Source organism: Rhincodon typus, chromosome 4 (assembly GCF_021869965.1).
Source record: "Rhincodon typus isolate 14 chromosome 4, sRhiTyp1.1, whole genome shotgun sequence".
NCBI classification, from domain to species: domain Eukaryota; kingdom Metazoa; phylum Chordata; class Chondrichthyes; order Orectolobiformes; family Rhincodontidae; genus Rhincodon; species Rhincodon typus.
The window spans coordinates 33,750,902-33,777,049 of NC_063335.1; the positions used below are offsets into that span (position 1 = coordinate 33,750,902).

Sequence of the window (26,148 nt, forward strand, 5' to 3'; positions counted from 1 at the left end):
TCACTGAATGGTGGAACAGGCTCAAGGGGCTGAATAGCCTACTCCTGTTCCTGTGTTCGTTATGTGATTGAAATAGTGCTGCTTCTGTAGAAATAGAGAGTCACAGTTTTCTTTAGGAGTCTCCACGTGAGAGAACACCACAGAAACTATTTGAAAACAATGAGACAGCAAAGATGACAGTGCACTGACATTGCAACACGATTTCGGATGTTATTAACTTCATCAGTGTGTTATCATGATATCTTTGGATCAAATGGAAACAATCATATTTTACATGGATTCTTCTCCCCACCTTGTCCTCCATTTTTGTACCTCAATCAACTGGGGTCAGTGGTTAGCACTGCTCCCTCATAGCACCAGGGACCCAGGTTCGCTTCTACCCTCGGACAACTGTCTGTGTGGAGTTTGCACGTTCTCCCTGTGTCTGTGTGGGTTCCCTCTGGATGCTCCGGGTTCTTCCAACAGTCCAAAGATGTGCAGGTTAGGTGGATTGGCCATGCTAAATTGTCCATAGTGTCCAGGGATGTGTGGGTTAGCAATGGGAAATGCAGGGTTATGAGTTGTGTCTAGGTGGGATAGCCTTTGGAGAGTTGGTATGGATTTGATGGGCTGAATAGCCTGCTTCCACACTGTAGGGATTCTATGATTCTAACTACTGCACAAGCTCTGCCTCCTCTCCTTTTATCTTCCATCAGTTTCTCCTGCTCTTCAGTTGCTGTTCCCCTCCATGACCTTTTCTCTTCCTCCTCCACCTTTTCCCATACACGGTTTATACCGTTTATTTCAATTCCTTCTCCACTTTCCCGTTTGTGAAACTCACATGTCAAGAGTGTTTTCTTAAGGTCCCTGCTATGTTTAATTTCCTCAAATGTTCTTGAAAACACTGTCAGCAGGAAGTCTTTGTGAAGAGAAACTTTTCTCACCAGAATGGAAATAATAATAACAGTAGAGATTTAATTCCCTGTGAAACAAGCAGTGATTTGTGTTCTGTTTGTTTTTTTTAAAACATAAAACCAGCTGTAGCAGTTACTGACTGCTGTGGATTAATCTACTGATCCTCAAATTAATGTTCAGGTAACATTAGCAACTGTTGAATACTACAACATATGCTTGCTTTCAGCTGCATAATTTATATTCAGTAACCTTAACTCATGCAGTTTAACTCAATAGCAACACCTAATTACTTCACCCATGGTAGTTATTCTGTGTTTGATGCCTCACCGTTGCTGCTAATATATTATATGAGGGCAGAGCTGCTAGAAGAGGGAAGAATTTAATTTCCGATTCATTGTTCTCGCTGATGTTGTCCTTCCCCTGGTAGTAGTGGCAAGTGTAAATAGTTAATTTGCTTTAATTATGAGCCTGTCGTGCTGAATTAGCAGCAGCAAGAATGTGAAGAGCTGGAATCATAGTTCTGAGGCAGCTGACAAATCCTTTGAGTCCAGAAACCAATGTCTTCTTCTCTAAACTGTCAGTAATTCCATTAATATTATGTCCAGTCAAGTCAATCAAATCATTTACTCCTCATTGGTGCTCAGACAGCAGATAAGAAATCTCGGCTTTCTCCTTTCATTTCTCCTGATTCATTTCACTTGTGATTGAATGTCTTATTGCAGTAAGACGTTTTTAAAAACCTTTACACTGTACAATTGTATTAAACTTTCACAATTTTCCCGTGATTTAGATGTAGAGATATGGTAAACGTGGTGGGGGGTTGCATTTTATGGCGTGAGAATCATGAAATGTGAGGTGACTGAATTAGGCAGGATGCAAAATTTTCATTTCCCAACGAAAGATGCAGAGATTAAGGCAGCAGCATATTTGTAGCATATTATGCCTTTCCTTATTCATTCCCAGGATGTGGGCATTGATGGCCAGACCAGAATTTATTACCGGTTCCTAATTTCCCTTGAGAAAGTGGCAGTGAAAGTGATGCTTTCTGAACAATGCATGGATAGATACAGTGCTGTTGGGAAGGGTGTTCCAGAAATTGTGACCCACTGATAGTGAACGAACAGCAATATTGTTCCAAATCAGGATATGCTGTGTAGTTTGGAGAGGAACTTGCAGGTGGTGATGTTCCCAACTGTGTTGTCCCTTGTCCTTTGTGGGCCATCGGTTTAGAAACTGCAGTCGGAGCAGCCTTGCTAAGTTATTGCAGTTTGTCTTTTAGTTGGTAGAAATTGCTCTCACTGTGCGAATGAATGGTGAAGGTGGTGAATGGGGTGTCCCTCATGCAGGCTGCTTTATCCAGGATGACATTGAGCTTCTTGAGTGTTGTTGGAGCCACAATCATTCAGGCAAGTGGAGAACATTCCGTCACATTCCTGAGTTTCTCATAGATGGTGCTCAGGGTTTGGGGAGTCCGGGATGAACCGGGATCGGTTATCCATTCCATGGAGGCAGGCAGCCAATTCTATGTATCAAGGATAAATTAGTGCAAGTTAACAGCCTCACAGGCATTTAGCTTTCAGTACAGCTTCTTCCCCTCAACATGCAGAGGGTGCCTGTTCATTGCAGCACGCTGGGAGAATCAGCACAGCCAAACACTCGATCCCTATCCTGAAGAGAAGAGAATGAAAGGCTGCAGTCACAGCTGAACACAGTCCAGCAGAGGTTTCTTTTATTTCTTTGTTGCTATGCAGCCAGTGAGGGCACCTCAGGTATTGAGAAAATTTTGCAGTTCCTGATGTTTCTGAATTATATTCAGCTTCCGAGGCAAGATTCTTACACAGAGGGTGGTGGGTGCCTGGAACTCACTGCCGGGGGAGGTAGTGGAAGCAGATACGATAGTGACTTTTAAAGGGCATCTTGACAAATACATGAATAGGATGGGAATAGAGGGATACGGCTCCTGAAAGGGTAAGGGGTTTTAGTTGTGACGGCAGCATGTCAGTGCAGGCTTGGAGGGCCGAAGGGCCTGTTCCTGTGCTGTAATTTTCTTTGTTCTTTGTTCTTTGTCACCCCAACAGGGACCAGAGGCCCAGTCTTTCTGCAATATGTAAAAGTTGTGTGAAGTTTTATACCTGCAGAAGGATTTGGACAGGCTGGGAGAGTGGGCAAAGAAGTGATAGACGGAATACTATGTGGGAAAGTATGAGATTATATGCTTTGGTGGGAAGAATAGAGATGTAGACTATTTTCTAAATGGGGAAAGGTTTTGGAAATCTGAAGCACACAGACTCTTAAGAGTCCTAGTTCAGGATTCTCTCAAAGTTAACATGCAAGTTCAGTTGGCAGTTAGGAAGGCAAATGCATTGTGAGCATTAATTTCAAAAGGGCTAGAACATAAGAGCAGAGATGTACTCCTGAGGCTGTATAAGGCTTTGGTTAGACTGCATTTAAAATATTGTGAACAATATTGGGCCCTGTATCTAAGGAAGGATGTGCTGGCATTGGAGGAGTTCAGAGGAGTTTGCAAGAATGATCTGGGGATTGAAGGGCTTATCACATGAGGAGCGGTTGAGTACTCTGTGCCTATAGTTGATGGCATTTTTAAGGATGAGGGGGGATTTGATTGAAACTTAGAGGATACTGAGAGACCTGGATAGAGTGGACGTGGAGAAGATGTTTCCACTAGTAGGAGAGACTAGGACCAGAGGGCACAGCCACAGAATGAAGGGTCGACCCTTTAGAACTGAGTTGAGGAGGAATTTTTTCAGCCAGAGGGCAGTGAGTCTGTGGATCTCATTGCCGCAGAGGATTGTGGAGGCCAAGTCTTTGAGTGTATTTCGGACAGAGATAGATAGGGTCTTGATTAGGAAGATAAAGGGTTACAGGGAGAAAGCAGGAGAATGGAGTTGAGAAAGATCTCAACCATGATCGAATGCTGGATCAGACTCAATGGGCAACATTGGGGAGGGGATGGCCTATTAATATTATCATTAGACTGTTAATCCAGAGACCCAGGTAATGTTCTGGGGACTTGGGTTTGAATCCCTTGCAGCAGATGGTAGAATTTGAATTCAATTTTTAAAAAAATCTCAGATTAAGAATCTAATGACAACCATGAATCCATTGTCAATTGTTGGAAAAACCATCTCGTTCACTAATGTCCTTTAGGGAAGGAAACTGCCATCCTTACGTGGTCAGACCTACATTTGACTCCAGACCCACAGCAATGTGGTTGACTCTTAACTGCCCTCTGGGCAATTAGGGATGGGCAATAAATGCTGACCCAGCCAATGATGCCCACATTACGTGAACGATTTTTAAAATAATGGCCTAATTCTACTCCTATATCTTATGGCCTTATGGTCTAAATATCTACAGGGGAATTTTAGCTATTGGCTGGCAAAATGGAGGAACTAGCAGCCTAACCACTCCAGTAGGAGACAAAAACAGAAATTGCTGGTGAAACTGAGCAGGTCTGGCAGCATCTGTGAGAGAAAGATGCGCAGTTAATATATTGAGTCTGGAGGCCCTTCATCATAACTAGCGCATTCCATTCCAAGACAGTCAGGCTTCGTCATCAGTCATCAGGTGAACCCCACATTCCTGCTGCAATTGGCTGATTCCAGGAGTCTAAAATATTGACTGGAAGACCAATCCAGCCAGCGCTGGGGGGGCAATGGTTGCCATTGCAGGGATGGAGCTTAGACAGGCTGCAGCCCATATTGTTCATATGGAGACCAAAGGAGCTCCTCTTGGTGCCACAAAAAATAGCACTTATCCTTTCACCAGGAAGGATTTGCTTAGCAGGGCATTCACAGGACACGCTGTACAGAACATGGACCATCGGTCACTACAATTACAATGGGGCCCAGTAATGGGTGGGTGCTTGATTGCCGTATGGAAAGTGTTCCTGGGGTATCATGGGAAAGTAAACTTTTGATCTGCTCCACTTTATTTTTGCCGGGAGGAGGGGGTTAAAATTCCCTCTAAAATATTCCGGCACTGTTTTCTCAAAAGATGTACTCTGCATGATGTTGACTTTTTTTCAATCAAAGTGGCGATTGGGAATCAGCTGCCCAGTTTTTCTTTAGAGAGTAGCCAAGATGTCACAACCAGTGTTCCATCTGTACCCAGACAGGAAATTATCTGCATGGTGTTTTCGGAGAGAACATTGCTGAGCTGTACCCCTTAGGACATTGTTAGAGTGATACTCTTATGGCATCTTGCTCAAAAAGGACAATGGCCACAAGCAACATTGCAGTGAGCAAGAATCGTGCTTTCATGTGATGCTTTTATGCGCAACCTTTCTAGTTACAGCAATGGTCTGAGCTATTATTTGATAAATGAAGTGCTATCACTCTTCATGTAGATCCAAACTGTTCTCAAATTTTGGGTTTTACCCTGAGTGCTGCCATCCTAAAAGTCATTCATTGAACACAACACATTTCTGCGCAAGAAATGGTCACAAATTGTATTTGTTCAGCATTAAAACTTTCAAATTCCACATTTACTTTGACATTTATTTCAAAGAGAAAAATGTAAGAAAATATGTGGAAACCAAAGAAAAATTCAGAAGATTAAACATTGTTTGATGTACAACATCAAAAGAGGAAGAATTTAAAGAGTTCTGAGGAAGGGTCACTCGATCCGAAACGTTAACACTGGTTTCTCTCCACAGATGGTGCCAGACCCGCTGAGCTTTTCCAGCAATTTCTGTTTTTGTCTAAGAATTAAAAGAGCTTTAATTTGAAATTAATTAATTTTTCTGTTTTAATCCAAAGTTAAAATTTCTATGAACACCTTCAGGAAAGTATTCTTAATGCAACTTGACAGCAGCATTATGGCCAGGAGCAAAGTTTTATTGCCTTGAAGGCTGAGGCCTGGGGCTCAGTCTTGTTCAGAGCTCAGGCCTTTCCTATTAGGATGCAAAGATATTTAGCTTCATTTGGTTTATATTGTCTTAATCTAGCAAACACATTTATACACTGATCCTTATAACATTTTAACATTACTAAGCTATATTTTGCAAGTTTTAAATTCTACTACTTGTTTTCAAATAGCTTCATGACCTGGGCTTTTTCTTGCCTTTAACACAACTCCACCATCAACAAGTATTTTTGTAGCTGCCTAGGTCCTAACCTTTGGAGATCTCTCCCTTGCAGTGATTGTTAACAATGTCAGCCAGCTGGACCTCATAGAATATGAGTTTCCTGATTGGGGCTGTTAATCTGGTCCAATCAGGGAGCTGTGGCTGACAGATAATAAGAGGAATGTCAGAGATTCTTGCACTCTACAATCTGATTCTGAACAAGCAGTACTAAAGTCAAGAACTGTTTATCTGTAAATAAAGGGTGATTTGGTGATGGGTTGCTGGCCTCTGTAGAGTTATTTCACCCTGAACTCCAGTCAGCCCCTCTATTTCTCTCCTTTTAAAGGTATTCCTTAAACCTACCTGTTCGGCCAACATTTTGGCCACCTACCGTAATATATTCCTTGCTGCCAAAGTTTGTTTGGTAGCTCTCCTGTGAAGCGCCGAGCGTGTTTACTGCATTAGTTGTGCTATACAAATGCAAGTTGTAGTTAATGACCAAGGCAACTGAAGACTCTGCCATTGAGGGAGGGTGGAAGTGAAAAGAGGAGTCAGAGAAACAGAAGCTGAAGTTTGTGTGGAATAGGATACCTGCAGGAATTATTCTTATTGCTCCTATCATTTCCTGTTCTCTTCTTTCTCCTAAACCTTTCTTCTTGTTTCTCTCCCTGCTTTTTGTTTCTGATCTGAGTGAGAGGCCTTGGGTAGAATCCTGTGGTGTGACAAGGAAAGGAATTACCAGCAGTAGCAGTAGACTTGCTCCTGAGATTGCGGGGATCGGTCAGTTATGGGGAATGCTGTGGTTAAAAAAAACATGGTCTCAGCTCTTCGCTTCATTCTCATTCTGACTGTGCATTAGCTGCCATCCTGTCTCATACCTGTTCATCTTCCAACTACCCATCCCTTGTTCTCGAACTTCTACCACCACCCCTCTCTCCATCTTTGAACTGCTCACTTAACCCTTGTATCTTCCCCTGTCCATTACTTCAGGGTCAAACTCAGGTTTTCATCCATTTTCTCTGCTTTCACCCCAAAGAAAGACTTGCTATGAGATTTCAACTTTTTAAACAAAAAATTAGATTAGAATATGTGAAGAAGTTAGCCGTGGACCTTTCTCCCTGGTTGTGACTTACTCCAGTAGACAAATGGTACAAATAAGAACTCTGCCTTGCCATATAAATGAGTGCTTTTAATTTTTACATCTTTCACTCAAAAAATAACGAAAGTAATGCAAGGATGTGATGGCAATGGAGGCAGTTCAGAGGAAGTTCACCAAATTGATCCAGGGATGTGGTATGGAAAGCAGTTGAATAGCTTGGGCTTGTACTGGCTGGAGTTCAGAAGAATGAGGGGCTTCTGATTGAGGTGTATAAAATGCTGTAGGGGATTGATAAAGTGGACATTGAACAGATGTTCCACCTTGTTGGACAGTCTCGAACAGGGGATCATAGATATAGAGTGAGAGGAGGCAGCTTCAAAACTGAGATGAGGAGGAAATGACTTCTCTCAGAGAGTTGTGAATCTGTGGAACTCACTGCCACAGAGTGCAGTGGAGGCAGAATCAATCAACAGATTCAAGAAAGAAACAGATATGTTCCTGATGGAAAGTGGGATAAAAGACCAGGGGGAGCAGGCAAGAAACTGGAGGGATAAGACCAGAAAAAGACCCTGACTATCACTTTTGTAAACTTCTATCACATCACCTCTCATCCTTTGAAGCTCAAGTGACAACTTGAGATTGAGAAGGAGAGTCCTACATGGTACCTTAGCCAGGGCAGGAATTGAACTTCGGCTGTTGGTGTCATTGACCAGCTGTCCAGCCACCTGAGCCCCCAGTAGTCTCAGGCTTATACCACAAGGCCATCTCCTAGAAGCATGTGACCTGTGGAGTCTGTAACTCACCGTCCAGGACTGGTAAAGGGGGTGTGGCAGGGTATGGTTTGGGTGAGTTTCCCAAACATCTTGCAAATGTTAATGCAGCACCAGATTGGCATTTTTCTGTCTTCATTCCTGCAACCCCCCCCCCCCCCCAACACATGCTCGCATGCGCACGCGCGTGCACGCGCACACACACACACACACACAGCTGCAGAGACAGGGTGGCTCTCAGGCAGAGAGGCCACAAGCAGGAGCTAGAGATCACCCAGCAACAAGATGGAGGAGTCGTAGGGAGGTGTCGGTATGGGCAGGGGAGGAGTGGGAGGTGTATGACCAGAATCTACAGTCAGGGAAGATGAGAGGATCAGGGCAGTCAGGAAGGAGAGGGGATCAAGGCAGTCAGGGAAGGAGAGGGGAACAGGGCAGTCAGGGAAGGTGAGGGGATCAGGACAAGCAGGAAGGGGAGGGGCACGGGGCAGGAACGGGAGGGGATCAGAAAAGCCAGAGCAAGTTGTGAGTTTGTAGCAAGGGAAGATCCAGGAGGCCAGAGCGGAGAGTAATTAGGTACAAAGATAGGCGGCACCATGGAGACTGGGGTTTGGGGCTAACTAACACACCTGGAGGTCATGGTCAGGGCACTGGGGGGGGATTTTGAGGCCAGGAAATGATCAGAGGTTTCATGGAGATCGAGAAGAATTGGGGGCATGGACGAACAATATCAGGAGGATCAGAGGTGGATTGGAGGCTTCGTAAAGGATGAGGGAGGGGAAGCAGTGATGTGCAGTGGGTGTTATCTGATCAAGGAGTTGTGTGAAGCAGCTACACGAGATCCGGGGTGGGCGGGGGTGAGTCGTGGAAAGGTAGCTACAGCCTGGGTCCATCGGTCATCACCTCCCTTAAGCAAGGGGGTTTCTTGAGGCCTAGAAATGCATCAGTCTGTCGAATTTAAAATGATTAAATATCTGATATGTAGCATCATTGTAATATTTAAATTACTAACCAACCTTCTAGAAGTGAGTTGATCACTCAATTCCTTTCCCAGAGTTTGGAGATGAGGTTGAGGCTGAGATCCTCATTTTTAACATTCCACTCACCCCAAATCTGACCCCATCATTTTGGGGTGATATTAGTCATTTCGGAAAAGTGGGGCATAGTTTCCAATAGATTCCCACTTTGCAGAATTGTAGCTGGTTTCATGAATAGCTCCAGTGATCTGATCAAGGCAGTGGCCTTGTCTAGGGGAAGGCATGGCCTAGTGGTGTTATCAGTGGACTGTTAATCCAGGGACCTGGGTTTAAATCCTGCCACAGCAGATGGTGGAATTTGAATTCAGTAAAATATCTGGAATTAAGAATCTAATGATGACCATGAAATGATTGTTGGGGAAATACCCATCTGGTTCACTAATGTACTTCAGAGGAAAGAAGCCAGCAACACCCTCATCCTGTGAATGAATAGGGAAAGGAAGAGGCCAGGCTAAGTGACTATTTACTTTCCTCTTGGTTAATGAGAAACAGAGAAATACATGGCCAAGAAATCAGACCCAGAAGTTGCAGAGAGGGGCAGGCGAGGGCCTAGGTCTTGTCATAGAGCTGTACAGCACAGAAACAGACCCTTCGGTCCAACTTGTCCATGCTGACCAGATATCCTGAATAAATCTCATCCCATTTGCCAGCATTTGGCCCATATCCCCTTAAAGCCTTCCTATTCATATACCCATCCAGATGCCTTTTAAAATTTGTAATTATACCAGCATCCAACAGTACCTCTGGCAATCATTCTATACACGCACCAGCCTTTGCGTGAAGGAGTTGCTCCTCAGGTCCCTTTTCAATCTTTCCCCTCTCACCTTATACCTTTGCCCTCTAGTTTTGGACTCCCCCACCCTGGGGGAAAGACCTTGGGCTTTTATGTTTCTAAGCTGAGAGCACGTCCAGGGGAAACCGTGATTTACAAAAACCAACTTAACCAGCTAACAAGAACTAATAGCACCTGGGGTTACTTTCCACACTTCAAGGAGTTTGAATGAATTCCATTGAATTGCGGTGGGGAATATTATTGATGGTACTTCAGTTATTCAGCTACTAACTGTAAAGTTAATGTGATGCTGAGGCAGAACATCAGCCATGATTTCATCGAACAGTAGTATAGACTTTAAAAGACAAATGACCAATTCCTGTTCCTATTCTTAGTTTCTTATGCTTTTATTTTGAATCAACATACTGATCTACATTTGGCCTTGTCTTGTTAAAGTGTTAAATCATCCACTGTTTGGCAGACTGGAGAATTGTACATGTTTACAGATGTATAATTACCAGTTCCATTGTTATAGCCCCAGGGTCACATTAACAATTACTAGATATGGGTCAATAAGGGGAAACTCCTGACTATAACAGGACTATTCAGGAGTTGGGATGTCACGTTATGGCAGTACAGGACATTGGTTAGGCTACTTTTGCAATACTGTGTGTAGTTCTGGTCTCCCTGCTGTAGGAAGGATGTTGTGAAACACAAAAGGATTCAGAAACAATTTACAAGGATGGTGCCAGGGTTGGAGGGTTTGAGCGACAGGGAGAGACTTAATAGACTGGGGCTAGTTCCCCTGGAGCATCTGAGGCTGAGGGATGACCTTATAGAAGTTTATAAAATCATGAGGGGCATGGATGGGGTGAATAGCCAACGTCTTTTCCCCAGGGTGGGGGAGTCCAAAACTAGAGGGCATAGCTTTAAAATGAGAGGGGTAAGATTTCACACAGAGGATGGTGTGTGTATGGAATGAGCTGCCACAGGAAGTGGTAGAGGTTGGTACAATTACAACATTTAAAATGCATCTGGATGGGTATGTGAATAGGAAGGGGTTAGAAGGATATGGGCCAAATGCTGGCAAATGGGACTAGATTTATTTAGGATACATGGTTGGGATGGACGAGTTGAACCGAAGGCCTATTTCCATGTTGTACAACTCTATAACTCAGTGACTGTGCTTATCAGTGAGTTAGATGGGACACTGGATTTGGCTGGGGGACAGGGGTTTGGGATTTCAAACCTTAAGAAAGGGTAGGTTTTAAAGTCCATGGGGCAGAGGAGGAAGGTTGTATGGAATGTGTGGTGCCCCCAATAATCAGAAGGTAATACCACCTTCTAGCGCTTTTAAAATCTTGTTTAAAAAAAAGGTCTGCCCACACCAAACAGTTTATGGTGTAGACAAGGTAATATTGGGGTCAGGCGATCCTCGACTATTTACATACGGTGGATAGACTTTTGATTTCATTGCCTACCAACGCTCCATGTTATAGGGCTCATTGGGAAGGTGTTAACTTGGATAACTGAGCCTCTCAGAAATCTCACCCAGCTGGGCCATGTAAAGTCCAGTTCCAGAGCTTTGTGATGTCTTCTCCTTTGTACTAGAGTTACGAGGTATCAAGGCCAGCACGTCCTTCACCTTTTGATTTATAGAATCCCTACAGGATGGAAATTAGGCCATTCAGCCCAACAAATCCATACCAACCCACTGAAGAGTATCCCAGCAGACCCATTCTGCTACCCTGTATTTCCCATGGCTAATGCACCTAACCTACACATCCCTGAATACCATGGGTAATTTAGCCAATCCACCTAACTGGCACATCTTTGGACTGTGGGAGGAAACCAGAGCACCCAGCTGAAACTCAAACAGACACAGGGAGAACGTGCAAACTCCACACAGACAGTCACCCAAGGCTGGAATCGAACCTGGGTCCCTGGCACTATGAGATAGCATTGCTAACCACTGTGCCACCCTGCTGAGTTTCTGTACTTGTTTGTGGCAGTTTAATGATCTCTGCATTTAGATCCCCTCTCCAACCTCTTCTTGACTGTTTCTAGCTTTTCATTGCTTTGAAAGTGCCCTGTTCTATCCATTTAAAGTTCTCATGTTTGCCTACGTTGGAATCCATTTGCCCCAGATTTGCTCCTTCATTTAATGTATCAATACTGGTTTGTAATTCAATGCTTTCATGTACATTGTTTACAATATCACCGAGTTTGAGTGTGTAGCTTTCAATCCCATCATCTAATTCATTAATAAATCCCAGAAATAAAGGCTCTAACACAACTCCTTGTGGAATACCACTAATCACATCCTGCCAATTAGTGTACATGCCCATTACTTCAACTGTCCAGTTCACACTGTTCAATCAATTTCTTCGCAGGTCAGTAATTTGCATTCAGTTGCCTGAACTTCGGCTTCAATTAGTAGTCTCTTACAAGAGGCATAATCAATACTTTCTGGAAGTCCATTTAAATGAATGCAGATACCCAACTACTTGTTATTTAGTCACTTTTTTTCAGAAGATTCAGCCAGTTTGTCTGATTAAAGGATATTGCCTTGAGATATTAACTCAACTTCCCTCTCCACAGATGCTGTCTGATCCATTGAGTATTTCCAGGGGCTTAATTGATTCTAAATTCTTTCACCTTGTTGTGGCTGAGCAGCTGTTTGAGTCAATCTGTCTAGCTGCAGATCGAGGATGAGACCAGGTCTGCAGTTCTGCTCCATTATTCTCCACAGTTTTCTGCCTGGCATTCTGCCAGGGGTCAGGCCCTCGCCAGGGGTAAGATATCTAAGTTAGTGTCCACTCAGTTGGGTTACAGCTGACCTGGAAACACCTGGGCCCATTCAGATGCAAAGAGAGGCCGGGAGTGTCAACCTCTCTATCACTTCAACTATTTGCATAGAGACTCCTTTTCATGTACATATTGAAAAGAACTTGATGTGCCTCACCAGGGTAGCATCATGAAAATCAAGTTCTAGAATCATCTCAAAATCAAAAGTTTTTAAAATTTACGCAGAATTCTTCAATTTACCCTCTTTTAGCCCCAGGTTGGCAGCAAGGACAGACCAGGTTGCTAAAGTTAACAAGAATAATAAGTTATTAAAAATAAATTCCAGCTGCAGATAAACAATCATGAATCATCAACATATTACCTAACTAGTTAAAACTCAAACCCACTTACAAACTCCCCTCTGTACGCACACACACACACACTAAAAGATGGGCAGAGGGTAGGACTGGGCAGATAGGTCCTTGATCCCCATCCACAGATTTTTTGAGATGATCGTTGTGCTGAGCAGAATCCTGCTTCTCAATCTTCCTTCTGCAGACACTTACTCTTGTTTGAAAGAGGCACAGGGTGACTGGTTCCCAGTTATAAAGGTCAATTATCAATTCAAATCACAGATTTCAACTGATGAGGAGAAATAACTGGCTAAACTATCTTCAGGTTTAAGTTTTTTTTTTAACTGCAGAGGGAAAAAACAGCCCCTTCTCTTCCAGGGGTCTGATGATTCTGACTATTTCGTTCACATCCTAAACTGTTCGGTTGCCTAAAAGCCAATGATGTAGTTGTTGAAGATTATGTCATTGATAACTGGTCACTATGCTACAGGACAATCAGCTAATTGTTGCCAGCCAAAGCTTCATCTATCCATAGCCTTAGGTTCAAGCTCAACTTTAACTAGGCTTCCACTGCTACACGACCAAGCAGCTGTGTAAATAATACTTACAATGAGAGTCAGGTTAGTTGCTTTTAAAACATGCAACAATCTTTAGTTTTTAAAGCAGTTCTACTCCCTTTTCAGAATCCATCAATCAGAAGTACTAATAATAAAAAGATACATTCTTTACAAACTAAATTCCATAGTTTCTATAAATGGGGATTTATTTAATGATGGGAGTAATCATATTTAAAATGAAACCCATCATTGAAAAAATATTCTGATTAAAAAGAGCAAAATTTCTTTACAGCTGTTGCTTTCTTTCGAATTATGCCAACAATCGTAATGTTATTTACCATTGGAATATTGGTACTTTGAAGGTAATTCATTCTTTCACATTTTCTGATATAGGGAGTCAACAAGTAAGGAGTATGGTATGAATTGACAAAGTTGCTTTTCAAAGGCCTCAGTTAAAATTATGTTTTTGCTGATGTAATGTGATTAAGGGCATGTCCTGCTTGATGGATCATTTTGTGGAATTGGAGCTGTAGCTAGTTAATGCTATCACTAATGAATAATGCATTACAACATTTTATAGGTTTACAAGAAGAAGACTGAAGCTGCAAAAAAGGAATATCTCAAACAGTTGGCAGCTTACAGAGCCAGCCTGGTTTCCAAGGTAATGTTCCATATCATCAATGTTTTCAGTATTCTTCTTACAAAACTTTTCCTCCATCCCACATCACTACACACAAAAGTTATTTCTTAATCCAGTGGGGGCCAAGAAAACTGTCACACAGAGCTCAGTAATGTCTGAGGAGCTATTAGGCAACCTGGGGCCTGTGCTCTCCAGAGTTTCAACAAATAAGAGGTGATCACGTCGAAACCTACAAAATACTGAAAGGGATAGACAGGGTAAGTATGGGTAAGATATTTCCCTGATCTAGAAACATGGATCACAATTTAAAAATAAAGAAGATATCACTTAGGTCTGAGATGAGGAGAAATTATTTTACGTACAAGGTTGTGAACTTTGGAATTCTCTACAACAGGGGTCTGGGGATGCCGGACCTGTCGAGTTTCCCCAACACTCTCAGTTTTTATTTCAGATATCCAGCTGTGCTTTTATTTGCTTTTTGTGATGTTAGCACAATTTTCAATTTACAGTGAAGTATTATCATGAATTCTAGTGTTATCATGTTTATTGTAAATATAGTCTTTAGACTAATTCCGCATCTTCATATTTATTTAATGATGGGAGTAATCATTATTTAAAATGAAACCAAATCATTGAAAAAATATTCTGATAAAAAGAGCAAAATTTCTTTTCAGCTGTTGCTTTCTTTTGAATTATGCCAACAATCGTTTCTCTTTAACTCTTTGCCAGCAATAACGAGTGCGATTGGCAGAACTCCTTGGTTTTGTATAGTGTTGCTAGTTCACATATTTGCAAAACAATGCCCTTGACAAGGAAATTCTGAGTACAGTATGAATATTACTTTACATATTCTGATTACTTTTGCTTCAGTTGTAAGTATAGTCTTAACAGAGTAAAGCAACAGCGTAGAGTGATAATAATTCTACAATGCAACTTCTTTAAATTAAACTATCTCTGTAATTCTGAAAATTAACGTCAGTGAAAAAATTGAATAGTTGTGAGAAAATCACTGCTGTATGTCATGATCAATAAGCCCATTATAATCGCTAATAGTTATGTATCGTGGTGATCTTCTCTACAGAGCTACAATGACCCAATTGATACGAAGACATCCCAGGCTTCTCAGATGATGAATTCAAAGCAGCCAGTGTTTTCTGGTCACTCGCAGGCCCCCTCTCCAATGTACCTTGGTTCAGGTGCATACCATCAACAGCCTAGTATGAATCCTCATATATCCACCATGCATCCTAATCTGTCTCGGAGTATTGCTCCCAAACCCAATGGTCAGATGCCAGTGACTGTTTCTATTGCAAATATGACCGTCTCCCCACCTCCGTCTCTTCAGATCAGCCCACCTCTGCACCAGCTATCAATGCAGCATCACCAGCTACACCAGCAGCAGACTACTGTTCTGTCTCAGCGAATAGGAAACCACCAGCTATCCATGCAGGTTCAGCACTCGCCAACAATGCAGCAGGTCAGTACAAATGTAAAACTAGCATAAACCAAATTAAAACATTGTATTTAGAGTTTAATTGTATTACATTAATGGTGTTACATTAATCCACGTCAGTGCTGACAGAAATCTCAACAAACAAGCTGTTCTGCTTTAGTGATAAAACTGTAGGTTTTAGCCACTGAACTTGATATTGAACTTGTCTGGATAATTTTCCCAGTTTGAAGACAGCCAAATGGGTGACCATATTGGGGTTTGTACACCAATGACTGAAAAGAGTGTTGAAAGAGTAGAGAGAGTAATCAAGCTGCCAGAAAACTTCAATCATACTTCCAAATGGGCAAAAGCACTGAAAAACATCAGTTACTGAGATGTTAGTATCTTTCCAGCTGAAAAGAAGTTTCCAAGGAATAAATAAAGAGTCACTACAGACCAGAAGGAGGCTGTTGAGTCAATGCTGGCTCTGTGTAGGGAGGTGTAGTTGATCCTGTTCCACTATGCTTTCCTCAGCGCCCTCTATGCTTATTTCCTTCAAGTAACCACCCTGCTTCCCTTTCAGTTCATTCATCAAGACAGTGAGTTCCATGTCAGGACTATTCGCTGCACAAAATGTTTCTCTCTCACATCTGCAATGTCCAAAGATTTAAATCTGTGTCTCTTGGTCTTCTTCCATCAGCTAATGGGAACAGAATTTTATTTATCTACCTTATCCAAATCTGTCTTAATCTAGCATATCTCTGTCAAGTCTCCCCTCAATCTCCTTTGTACCAAGAGAACAACCCCAGCTTCTGCAGCTTAACCTTTTAGCTAAAAACTGTCATTCCTGGAACCAATCTGGTAAATCTCCTGTGCACTTCTCTCAAGCTATGCTCTAATCAGAGCTTTAGAAACGTTCAATAAATCTTTCCTTCTTTTTTATTGAATGCCCTGATTTGCTTTGGTAATTGCTCACAATATCTTCTGCCAGCTTCAAAGATCAACGCACATACATCTTCAGGTCCCTCTGTTCCTACAGATTATTTAAAACTGTGCCATTAAGCCTTTACTACCTTTTTTTTAATTCCTTCTGCCAGAATTCTTCTCTGCACTAAATTCAACCTGCCACATTTGCCAATTCTCCTCATCTGTCTGTGTCCTGTTGTAATCATGCTCATTATTTGCCATTTTTTTCAAGGTTTTTGCAACTATTTACAGTGACCTTTCTGTCCTTAAGCCAATTTTTTTATCCAAGCTGACACTGACCCTCTTTTCTGTGAGCTCAGATATTGCTTTATTGCCTGTTATCTGACATTTTGTCACAGCTGTCTTATCATTACTTTCAACAATATCCATTTCTTTTGCTTCACAACTCCATGAATCAAGCCCAATTTGCATTTTACAAACCTATGTTAAATATCCTTAATCATCACAAACCTCTCCAATTGTCTATTTTTTTTTCTTATTTATTGTTCCTAAAATCTTACCCACCATGAATGGTAGACTGATCACCTTGTAATAACTGGATTGCCTTTATAAATAATTTCTAATCAACCTGTTCAGAGATGGGACTTGAACCTAAGCCTTCTGACTCAGAGGTAGGAATGCTGCCAGTGTGGCAAAAAAACCCCATGGATATGCCTTTATCTTTTCTTAAATAGAGGTGTCGCATGATCACTCATCAATCATCCGGTAACTTCCCACACCTAGCAAAGAGAGGAAGATTATATCAAGCCCCTTCACTATTTCCACCCTAACCTTCTTAAGAAAACCATCTGGAGCAGGTGACTTACCCACCCTCAGTGATGCCAAACTTTCCTGTTCATTCTATCCATTAATTTTCACCTTATCCATTAGCTTCACCATCTCCACTTCTAGTAAGACATACTGGAGAAGGATGTGTGGTCACTGCCTTTGTGTATGATTTTCTTGGTCACTAATTGACCGCTGAGATGCTGACAGTTTTGATTCTCCTCCAAAACAGCCATTTTTCATATGAAAGTATCGGCACAAAAAAAAATAGACTATTTAACTGTGGAAAGCATCATGGTCCTGTCTTTGCGCTTCCTTCATATATATGCATATTCAATCATCTGACAATAGATAATGATCATGAGCATGAACCCAAGTAAAGTTCTTCCCTAGCCCAAGTGTGTTGGGGCTGTTTGTAATTTCCTAACCACTAAACCTGGGGCCTTCTGAACTTAATGCCGTGGCAGTTCAGAAAGTTTAGCTCTTCATCAAAAAAATCTAGTTTTCTAAATGTGGAAAATTTGACTTTAGAGAAAGGTGCAGTATTATTTTTGACTCCTGTCATTTTCAATCATTATAATTGCAGTTAGATAAAAAGCATGCTTTTCAGCCTGGTTCTGTTGAATATGCTCAATTTAACATGATACAATGTATTTCATATGGGGCATTATTTTAGAGGTCATATATTATATGATTATGAAAGAATACTGACTAAATTCTGAAATATATATAGAAATCCAGCAGGACTGGAGAACACTCTAGATCTAAAAATACTACAGTCACAAAGCTGGAATATTTGTTCAAATAAACCAATCCTTCTTGTTATTCTGTTCACTGCAACGAAAAGAATCTCCAAAATGAAATCATTAATATCTGTCGACTTGCTGTATAACCTTGTGGAAAAATCTTTGTATGATATTACAAAGACAGATTTTCAATTTTCTTGTGTAATAAACAGATGTGTGTGGATTTGGATGTAATTTCAAGGTTGTAAAAGAAAACAAAATCACATTGAGATTGATGAATAAATCAGCCACAAAGACAAAAAGCCCTGATGCCTGATGAAAACACCTCTTCAGATAGACAGGAAATGAAATTAGCTAACAGTAAAGTGCAGAGATGAAGATCAGTGTACTGTTTTGCTGTAGGCTTCATAAGACTTAGCACAGCAGCAGAGCAAATTGCTAAGACTCAAAAATCTAATTACAGAGCAAATGCCCCCTCTGACACCAAATTAATCTCTATCAGAGCCCCTTTTTGATTCCAGGTTAGCACATGAAAATGAAATTTAAAATTCAGGCATGGATAGCACCAATCACAGAAAAACATCTGGTAATTGTTGCTGCTGGATCAAACTGTAAAATGTCCAGTATTGTGTAATTAGACTTCTTTGCATTAATTTTTAAGCTCAATTTATCTTTCATCAGATTCATGAGTGGCTGATAGAGAACAGTCACTGTATTTGTATTGGCACAGTATTCTAGTTCAGCTCTCTTAATCTGAAGAGATTTTTTTGAACACAAACTACATCCATTTCACTTGTAATCTTATCCTAGGAGAAGTGGAATGTGATCAAATTCAATTCCATAGTTTGAACCTTGAGAGAGTTCAAAACAAAGACTGAGAAGTATAAAGATATGCTATATATTTTTAGTATAAATTGCATCCAATGTTAAGTTTCAGAAGTGAAGTTAGAACATCTTATTACTCGTATCAGTAGCTTCAAGGGTTCAATGACCTCTGTTAAGTGTATTTGCTTAAAAACAAAATTTCCCCAAGCAAATGCAATTTTTTTTGTACATATCTATTTGTAAGATTTGTCATTTTATTTTTGAATACCCAGTGTGTCTGCATAGAGTAGTGATGTCTTTCTGCTTTCATTAACCTACTTTTTCTGGAATTGTCTGAGAATTTTTTTAAAAGATTTATTTTCTGTGAACTTCCTATAAAAGCTGTTAAACTGAATTTTTGGTTAGTTGAGCCTCATGGAGATAAAAGAGAAGCAGATGGTGCCTTTGTAAGTGAAGGAAGGAGAGTAGTTTGGAGAACAATACATTAATAGATAGAGTTAAATAAAATACCCAGCCACCTGCTGCCTGTTCTTTCAGCCAGATCTAAATGTATGTTCCAGAGATTAACTCCCATTGCCTTTATATTTATCAAGAATAAAATCGTATTGACAGCTAGAAAAAAAACAATAAGCACTCCATCTCATCCTTTCTTCTCTTTTAAACTTGACTCAACTCAAGTTACTGATTGAATTACATGTCAAAACAAATACATAAATTTTCATGTATTATAAACTTCCAATACAAATATCCTATACCGATAGATATCGACTTAAGAACATAACCATAAATATTAATTTTAGGCATTTCAGTGATTAACAGCACCATTATTTACAGGACTGTTAACTATTGCTCCAGACTGTTAAAAATTCTAAAAGTTAGCAAAGTTTTCTCTAGCAACAGACACAGAAATTACTGGCAGAACTCAGCAGGTCTTGTGGAATCTGTTGCAAGAAAACAAAGTTAATGTTTTGAATCCAGTGACTATTCATCAGCACCAGACTCAAAACTTGAACTCTGCTTTCTCTTCAAGACCTGCTGAGTTTCTCCAGCAATTTCTGTTTTTGTCTCAGATTTCCAGCATCCACAGTTCTTTGTTTTATTAAAGGTTCTCTGCCTCTTCTCCCCTCTTCTTTAGAATGTTTATCTGACACACCATACGTGTCATGCTGGGAAGCAAGACTCTATATCAAGGCCTCTTCCATCATTTTTATCTACTATGAGGAAGTCTGGAAAACAGCTTAGAATGGCTTATACTCTGACTTACCCTTTCTTTTCTCTCCTTCAAGAAATATCTTGTGCCTGCTGAAATCACTGACCACTCATTGACATGAACCTGCATCTTATCTATTTGTGGCATAGAAATTCCACAGACACTGCATTACAGAATCTTTATTTACTGAATTGTTTCCATTAGTCAGCTAACGGACATTTCTCTTGTGAAAAGACAGTCTGGCAGTAGTAGAATAATGTCACTAAATTGTATACTCCATTTTGATTTTGAGTATGCTTAGGCTAAATTCTGCCTCTCACATAAGGCTGAGGCTATATGATCAGACAGTTTCTCTTTGAGGCATTGCACAGATGCTGCCAGTACTACATTAGCAAGTGCAATATAATGATTACATTAAAGATTTAGGACACTTTGAAATAAATTAATTGCATTTCCCCAACCTGTTACTTAAATATTTCAGAGAATATCAGCTTACCAGAAGGGTTCAGAAAGTGTTTTTGTATTTATAATGGGCTTATCAATGGAAATATCATCTACTCATCCACCTTCCTCTACACTTGACAAAATTAATCAAAAATAGCAATCAGCTCAACAGAAAGAAAAATACAGTGAGGAAGTGAAGATTAAGATGGTTTATAAAACTGAAAATTAACCCCAATATTTTTGTATCCTGCAGGTAGTAAAGTGTTGTTTTTGGTTAGGTAGGGGTGAAAAGGAGCCAGAACCTGGCTGCACTGTGTCACTATGCACCAGAAATTGGAGTTGGAGTTACAGCAATCAATTGCATTTGGAAACCTGGTCTGATTGTAAAGTGAAATTAGGAATTTGTATTATGAAAGTATTTATATAGTTTTGAACCTGTTGTGTTCCAGGTGCTTCCCCTCCCACTGCTGAACCCTGCCCATTTGCCTCTCAGGTTGTACCTTTAAATGATGTAAGCTGCTTCCTGGACTACAGTAGAGGAGCACCATGATTCCAGAATATGAGATAACATCAGGGAGCCACCCCTTTTCTAGTATATCATTTTTATTTTGACAACAGTATGAGCAAACTGTTGTGTTATAAACTGTATCAGGGATCCAAAGAAAGCAAATTGCATATCTGATGTATCAGTTTGTTGGTTCTCAAAGGGTACAAGTTAACAAACATTTTGTTAATGTAAGATGCCAGTCGATTTATTTGTCCTATTGATAACAGTGACTTTTTTTTGCTGTCAGTACTAATTTTGAAGTTTTAACTGTTTTGTCTTTACTAAAATGAATGAATTGGTTTTGGATGTTATCCAGTGTTTTGTCAGCAGCTACAGACAGGGGAATAGTACAGAATGGCAAATATAGCAAACCAATATGCTTTTGCTAGGATAGAATTTGACATTAAAGGTGCCCTTAAAAAGGTAATTGCATGGTGTAAATAGCAAGCCATTTGAAGCTTCAAAGATCAACATTCATTCAACAATCTGAACGTTTTCCTGATATTGTAAATACGTAGTTAATTAAAACACAAAATTGATCTTTCTGCTTCTCTTTCCCCTACCCCACCCCCATTAGAATGATTATTTGTCAACAGGAAGCTTTAGAGTAAAAAAAATCTTAGTGAATTCACTTTTGATCTTATGCTTTTTCATTGTTTCATGATTGACAACCCTGAAAATCCTTGTTATTTTCTGCTTCAGGGATTCTTACAGTCTGAGTTTCAGAACATAATGAACTCAACATCTACAGCTGCACCTGTTGCTACTCCAACAATGGACTGTGTTCGCTCAGTTTGCCGGAACCCCCCACCACAGAGTGTTGACTGGAATGACTACTGCAATAATGGGTTAGTGGTCAGTAGTTGCGCATAAAGCCAGATCCATGACTTTGCATTTTAGATGGAGTCAAAGGACTCCGAAGATAATTTTTGTTGCTTGCATTAAGAATAAATAAAATATAGGAAGAGTTATTTTTGAACTTTCATATTCTGAATAATTGTGCAACAAAATATCCAATAGCTCTGAAACCATTAGATTAACAGTGATATATCTTGATAAATTTGCAAGAAATGAGAAAGCATGTTAACACTGGGTTTGCCGATTCTGCAGGATTTTCCTCAACCTGCCAATAATTAAATATTAAATTCCAGATGAGCAATCTCAGAGAAACAGCACAGAAGTATTTTTTTAAAGTTTTATTCAAACACTGTTGGTTATTAGTTGCTGGTAGTTTGGAGATGGGGAAAAGGCTTTCAATTTTGGTGGTGCTGTTGAAGGTGGGAGGTCATCAGATGAAATCTGCGGGAATATGTCTAAACAGTTACACTCAAATGTTTATGTCCCCGCATGTTACATCTGCTTACACTGCCTACCAAATTCACACCTGCAGATTTTAATGGAAACTGTCCATGTGTAATATCCTCCTACCAGTGTTACAAGCTTCTGTTATAAAACCCAGTATAGTATACGAATTTATACTGGATTTATAAATTATACAAATTTATAATTTATCATGGAACTTCAAAAATTGCTGGCCATTTCCTTGAGCTTTTCTTAATTGGCTAACATAGATTCATTTGGAGATTAGTGATGAATCTGGGGTTTCGATTAACCTAGTCTCCCAAGTGACAGCAACTGATTGGGAGAAACCTCAAGGTATTTGTAAAGACATGATTGTAAAATGTGTGCTGAATTTACTTTCCATGTCTGAGCCCAATTATTTGTTGTCTTGTAACCCAACTTCATCTGTAGATGACCTAATCATAGTGTAAAATCACAGGAAAACAACATAAGTACACATATGTTCTGAGGAAGGGTCACTGGACCCGAAATGTTAACTCTGTTTTTTCTTTCACAGATGCTGCCAGACCTGCTGAGCTTTTCCAGCAACTTTGTTTTTGTTCCTGATTTACAGCATCCGCAGTTCTTTCGGTTTTTATAAAAACACGTAGTTAGGCACAGTTTTATGGACACCTTGTGGTGAATGAGAGTTTTTAATGCTGGAACACAGCACATCCTCATTCAAGGCCAGAACAGTAGAAGGAACATGCGTGTCAATAATTGATACTCAGATCAAGTTAATTCTGTGATATCTCGTACACATTATTTCCTCATTCATTATAATCTCCATTTAATAAGTAGTCCAGCGAACTTAAGAAAATGAAAACAATTCCTGTTCGATTTTGGGAGGCAGTGAAATTATTCTAGGGCGATAATACAAAACGGGCAATAGCAAATCAACAGCCTGATTTACATAAGACCAATCAGGTGCAGGATATGGATGCCTGAAATTTGTTTTTGATGCGCTCACCTTAAGCCCATAAAACAAATCCAGTTTCTCCCCCTTGGGCAGGTGAGCATTAATACCCTGTCTGTTGATTTTGTAGAGTGAATCAGATCCGAAACAGGATGAAAAGAGTAATTTTAAATGATGAGAACAGGATCTATGGGTTCACAAGTATGAACTAGTAAAAGACAATTTAAGGATCATCACAAGACTTTCTACACTCAGTAATTTCAGATAGAATAGTCTTCCAGACAGACTCAATGGAAACACAAACCTGAGAATCATTCCACAAACAATTGGATGTGACCAGTAGATGGACTGGTGGCTCATCTTGTACAAATGAGTAGTGGTCCTATTCATCCATAATCTGTGATTAATAAATGTTAGTGTGGCTAGCATTGCCTCCATACCTTGGACAAATAATAAAAAAATTCAGTGGAATGGTTCTTACAGCATTTCGCAATGTTCCAAACTGTTTGTCGAACCAATGTAAATGTGTGAAAAACAGTAGACAAATTAATTCGGAAAGAGATAAACGAAAGAATGGCGATGGTTGTTGAGTATTGGTGTACCTAAGTGTAAGGTTGATGCATAGTGGAATAACAAGTACCTCCACAATCCATTAGCAGCGCTGAATAAAACTGGGTACCATTTATGGTCATTCACTGAAATTTTCATACCGAGGAGCTGTATTTTCCCTCTGTAATACATTTGGAAGTAGCAAGAGCATTAGTCAGTTGGGGACCTCACCACCTTCTACAAGATGACAGGAAAGCTCACAGTCAGCCTTCCCACCTATTGCCAATTGTAGTATTTAAATAGTAACTATATCCAATTAAGAACCTCTTCCTAAAGCACTGATATTAATCCAGCAGCGGGTGGGACCTGTTGCTACACTAGGAACATGACATGTAAACCTGTGAGGGCTCCTTGTGCTTTCCAGGGGATAGGCTCGTCCTTCATTCAAAAGCACTCAGTGCCCAATCAAAGGACCTGGTATTATCCGAGCCCAGCTGAAAACCACTTCCTGCCCTGGCTACCAATACCTCTCGCTCCCATCCCCATGACTCCCTACCAACACATCTTGCTCCCATCCACATGACTCCCTACCAACACCCCTCGCTCCCATCCCCGTGACCCCCTAGCAACACCTCTTGCTTCCATCCCTGTGACTCCCTACTGCGTAACTGCTACGACTATGACATAGCTCTGGCCTAGATCTTTAGTGGATGTTGGTCTGGCAGGAGACTCCACCAATTGGAGAAAGGAAGAATGTCCACTTTTTCAAAAAATACTTACTATATACCTGGAGGCTTGAACTCCATAATGGTTCCACCAATCTCCTTTGACATTCCAGCCAAATTCCCATAGAATTTCATCTCTCTAGTTTGGGCCATTAGGGAAGAATTAGAAAAAGACCATTTGGCCAATAGGAACATAATATCCTGACAAATCAAGATGCAGCATTTTAAATAGCTCTTTATTTTTCTTTATGGCAAACTATTTGTAATACTTGCAATTCAATACGTTCACAGTGAATCAGCAAGAACTAGTCAATTGTCAGAAACCAAGGAAGTCATAACAGGGACAAACACAGAAATTGCTGGAAAAGGTCAGCAGGTCTGGCAGCGTCTGTGAAGAGAAATCAGAGTTAATGTTTTGGGTCCGGTGACCCTTCCTCAGAACAGATGGTAGCTAGGAAAATGTCATTTTTTATGCAGAAGTTAGGATGGTGGGGGGTGGGCGTGGTGCAGGGAGTAGGGAGTAAACATAGGTGATTGGGGATACAGCCCAAAGAGGGAGAAGGAGAGTTGGACAGACAAAGGAGTGGATAACGATCTGTCTAGGATTGTGAATCGCTGTTAATGGAGAGTGTTTGTGGCTAACAAGGGGTTGTGTGTAATAACAGACTATGTGATTACGAGAGATAACAAGGTGTAGAGCTGGATGAACACAGCAGGCCAAGCAGCATCAGAAGAAGGGTCTAGGCCCGAAACGTCAGCCTTCCTGCTCCACTGAAGCTGCTTGGTCTGCTGTGTTCATCCAGCTCTACACCTTGTTATCTCAGATTCTCCAGCATCTGCAGTTCCTACTATCTATGTGATTACGAGGCCTGGTGTGTGCAGGTGGGGGCTAGGACATGGTAGAGCTCAAGCCCTAAAGTTATTGAACTTGATGTTGAGTCTAGAAGGCTGCAGGGACCCAAGCGGAAAATGAGGTGTTGTTCTTCTAGCATACGCTGAGCTTCGCTAGAATACCGCAGCAAGCCGGAGACACAGATACTGGCCAGGGAACGGGGTGGTGTGTTGAATTTGCAGACAGGGGTCATTTTTGCGGGCACAATGTAGTAGGCGAAGCGGTCACCCAGTGCAGACGAGACCACACTGTGAGCAGCGAATGCAGTAGACTAGATTGTGTGAAATGCAGGTAAAGTGCTGCTTCACCTGGAAGGTATGTTTGGGCCCTTGGATAATGGAGAGGGAGGAGGTAAATGGGCAGGTGTTACACCTTCGGCAGTTACAGGGGAAGGGGCTGTGGGGGTTTTCGGGAGTGGACCAGGGTGTCCTGGGGGGAACGATCAAGGAAGGGGAGGGGTTATATGCCCATTGGTAGCATCTTGGTGGCGGTGGTGGAAATGATGTCTGATGATCTTCCTGATGTGGATGCTGATGGGATGGCAGGTAAGGACAAGGGGAACCCTATCACTGTTAAGGGAGGGAAGAGAGGGGTTGAGGGCGAAAGTGCAGGATATGGGTCGGACCCGGTTGAGGGCCCTATCAACAACGGTGCCAGGAAGTTCTCGGTTGAGGAAGAAGGTGGACATTTCAGAGGCTCCCTTGTCGAAGTTGGCCTCATCTGAACATATGCGACGGAGATAGAGGAACTGAGAGAATAGGATGGAGTCTTTAC

The 26,148-nt window shown here is 41.0% G+C and overlaps 1 protein-coding gene across 1 annotated transcript in view; it reads left to right on the plus strand.

The window, feature by feature from the left end:
* The window catches only part of LOC109931929 (thymocyte selection-associated high mobility group box protein TOX), a 90,903-nt gene that overhangs the window by 58,846 nt on the left and 5,909 nt on the right, over positions 1 to 26,148 (plus strand). Inside the window, exons 6-8 of the mRNA XM_048595712.1 lie at positions 13,936 to 14,016; positions 15,077 to 15,472; positions 21,654 to 21,799. Coding sequence (XP_048451669.1) covers positions 13,936 to 14,016; positions 15,077 to 15,472; positions 21,654 to 21,799 — 623 coding nt within the window. The remainder of the gene's footprint in view (positions 1 to 13,935; positions 14,017 to 15,076; positions 15,473 to 21,653; positions 21,800 to 26,148) is intronic.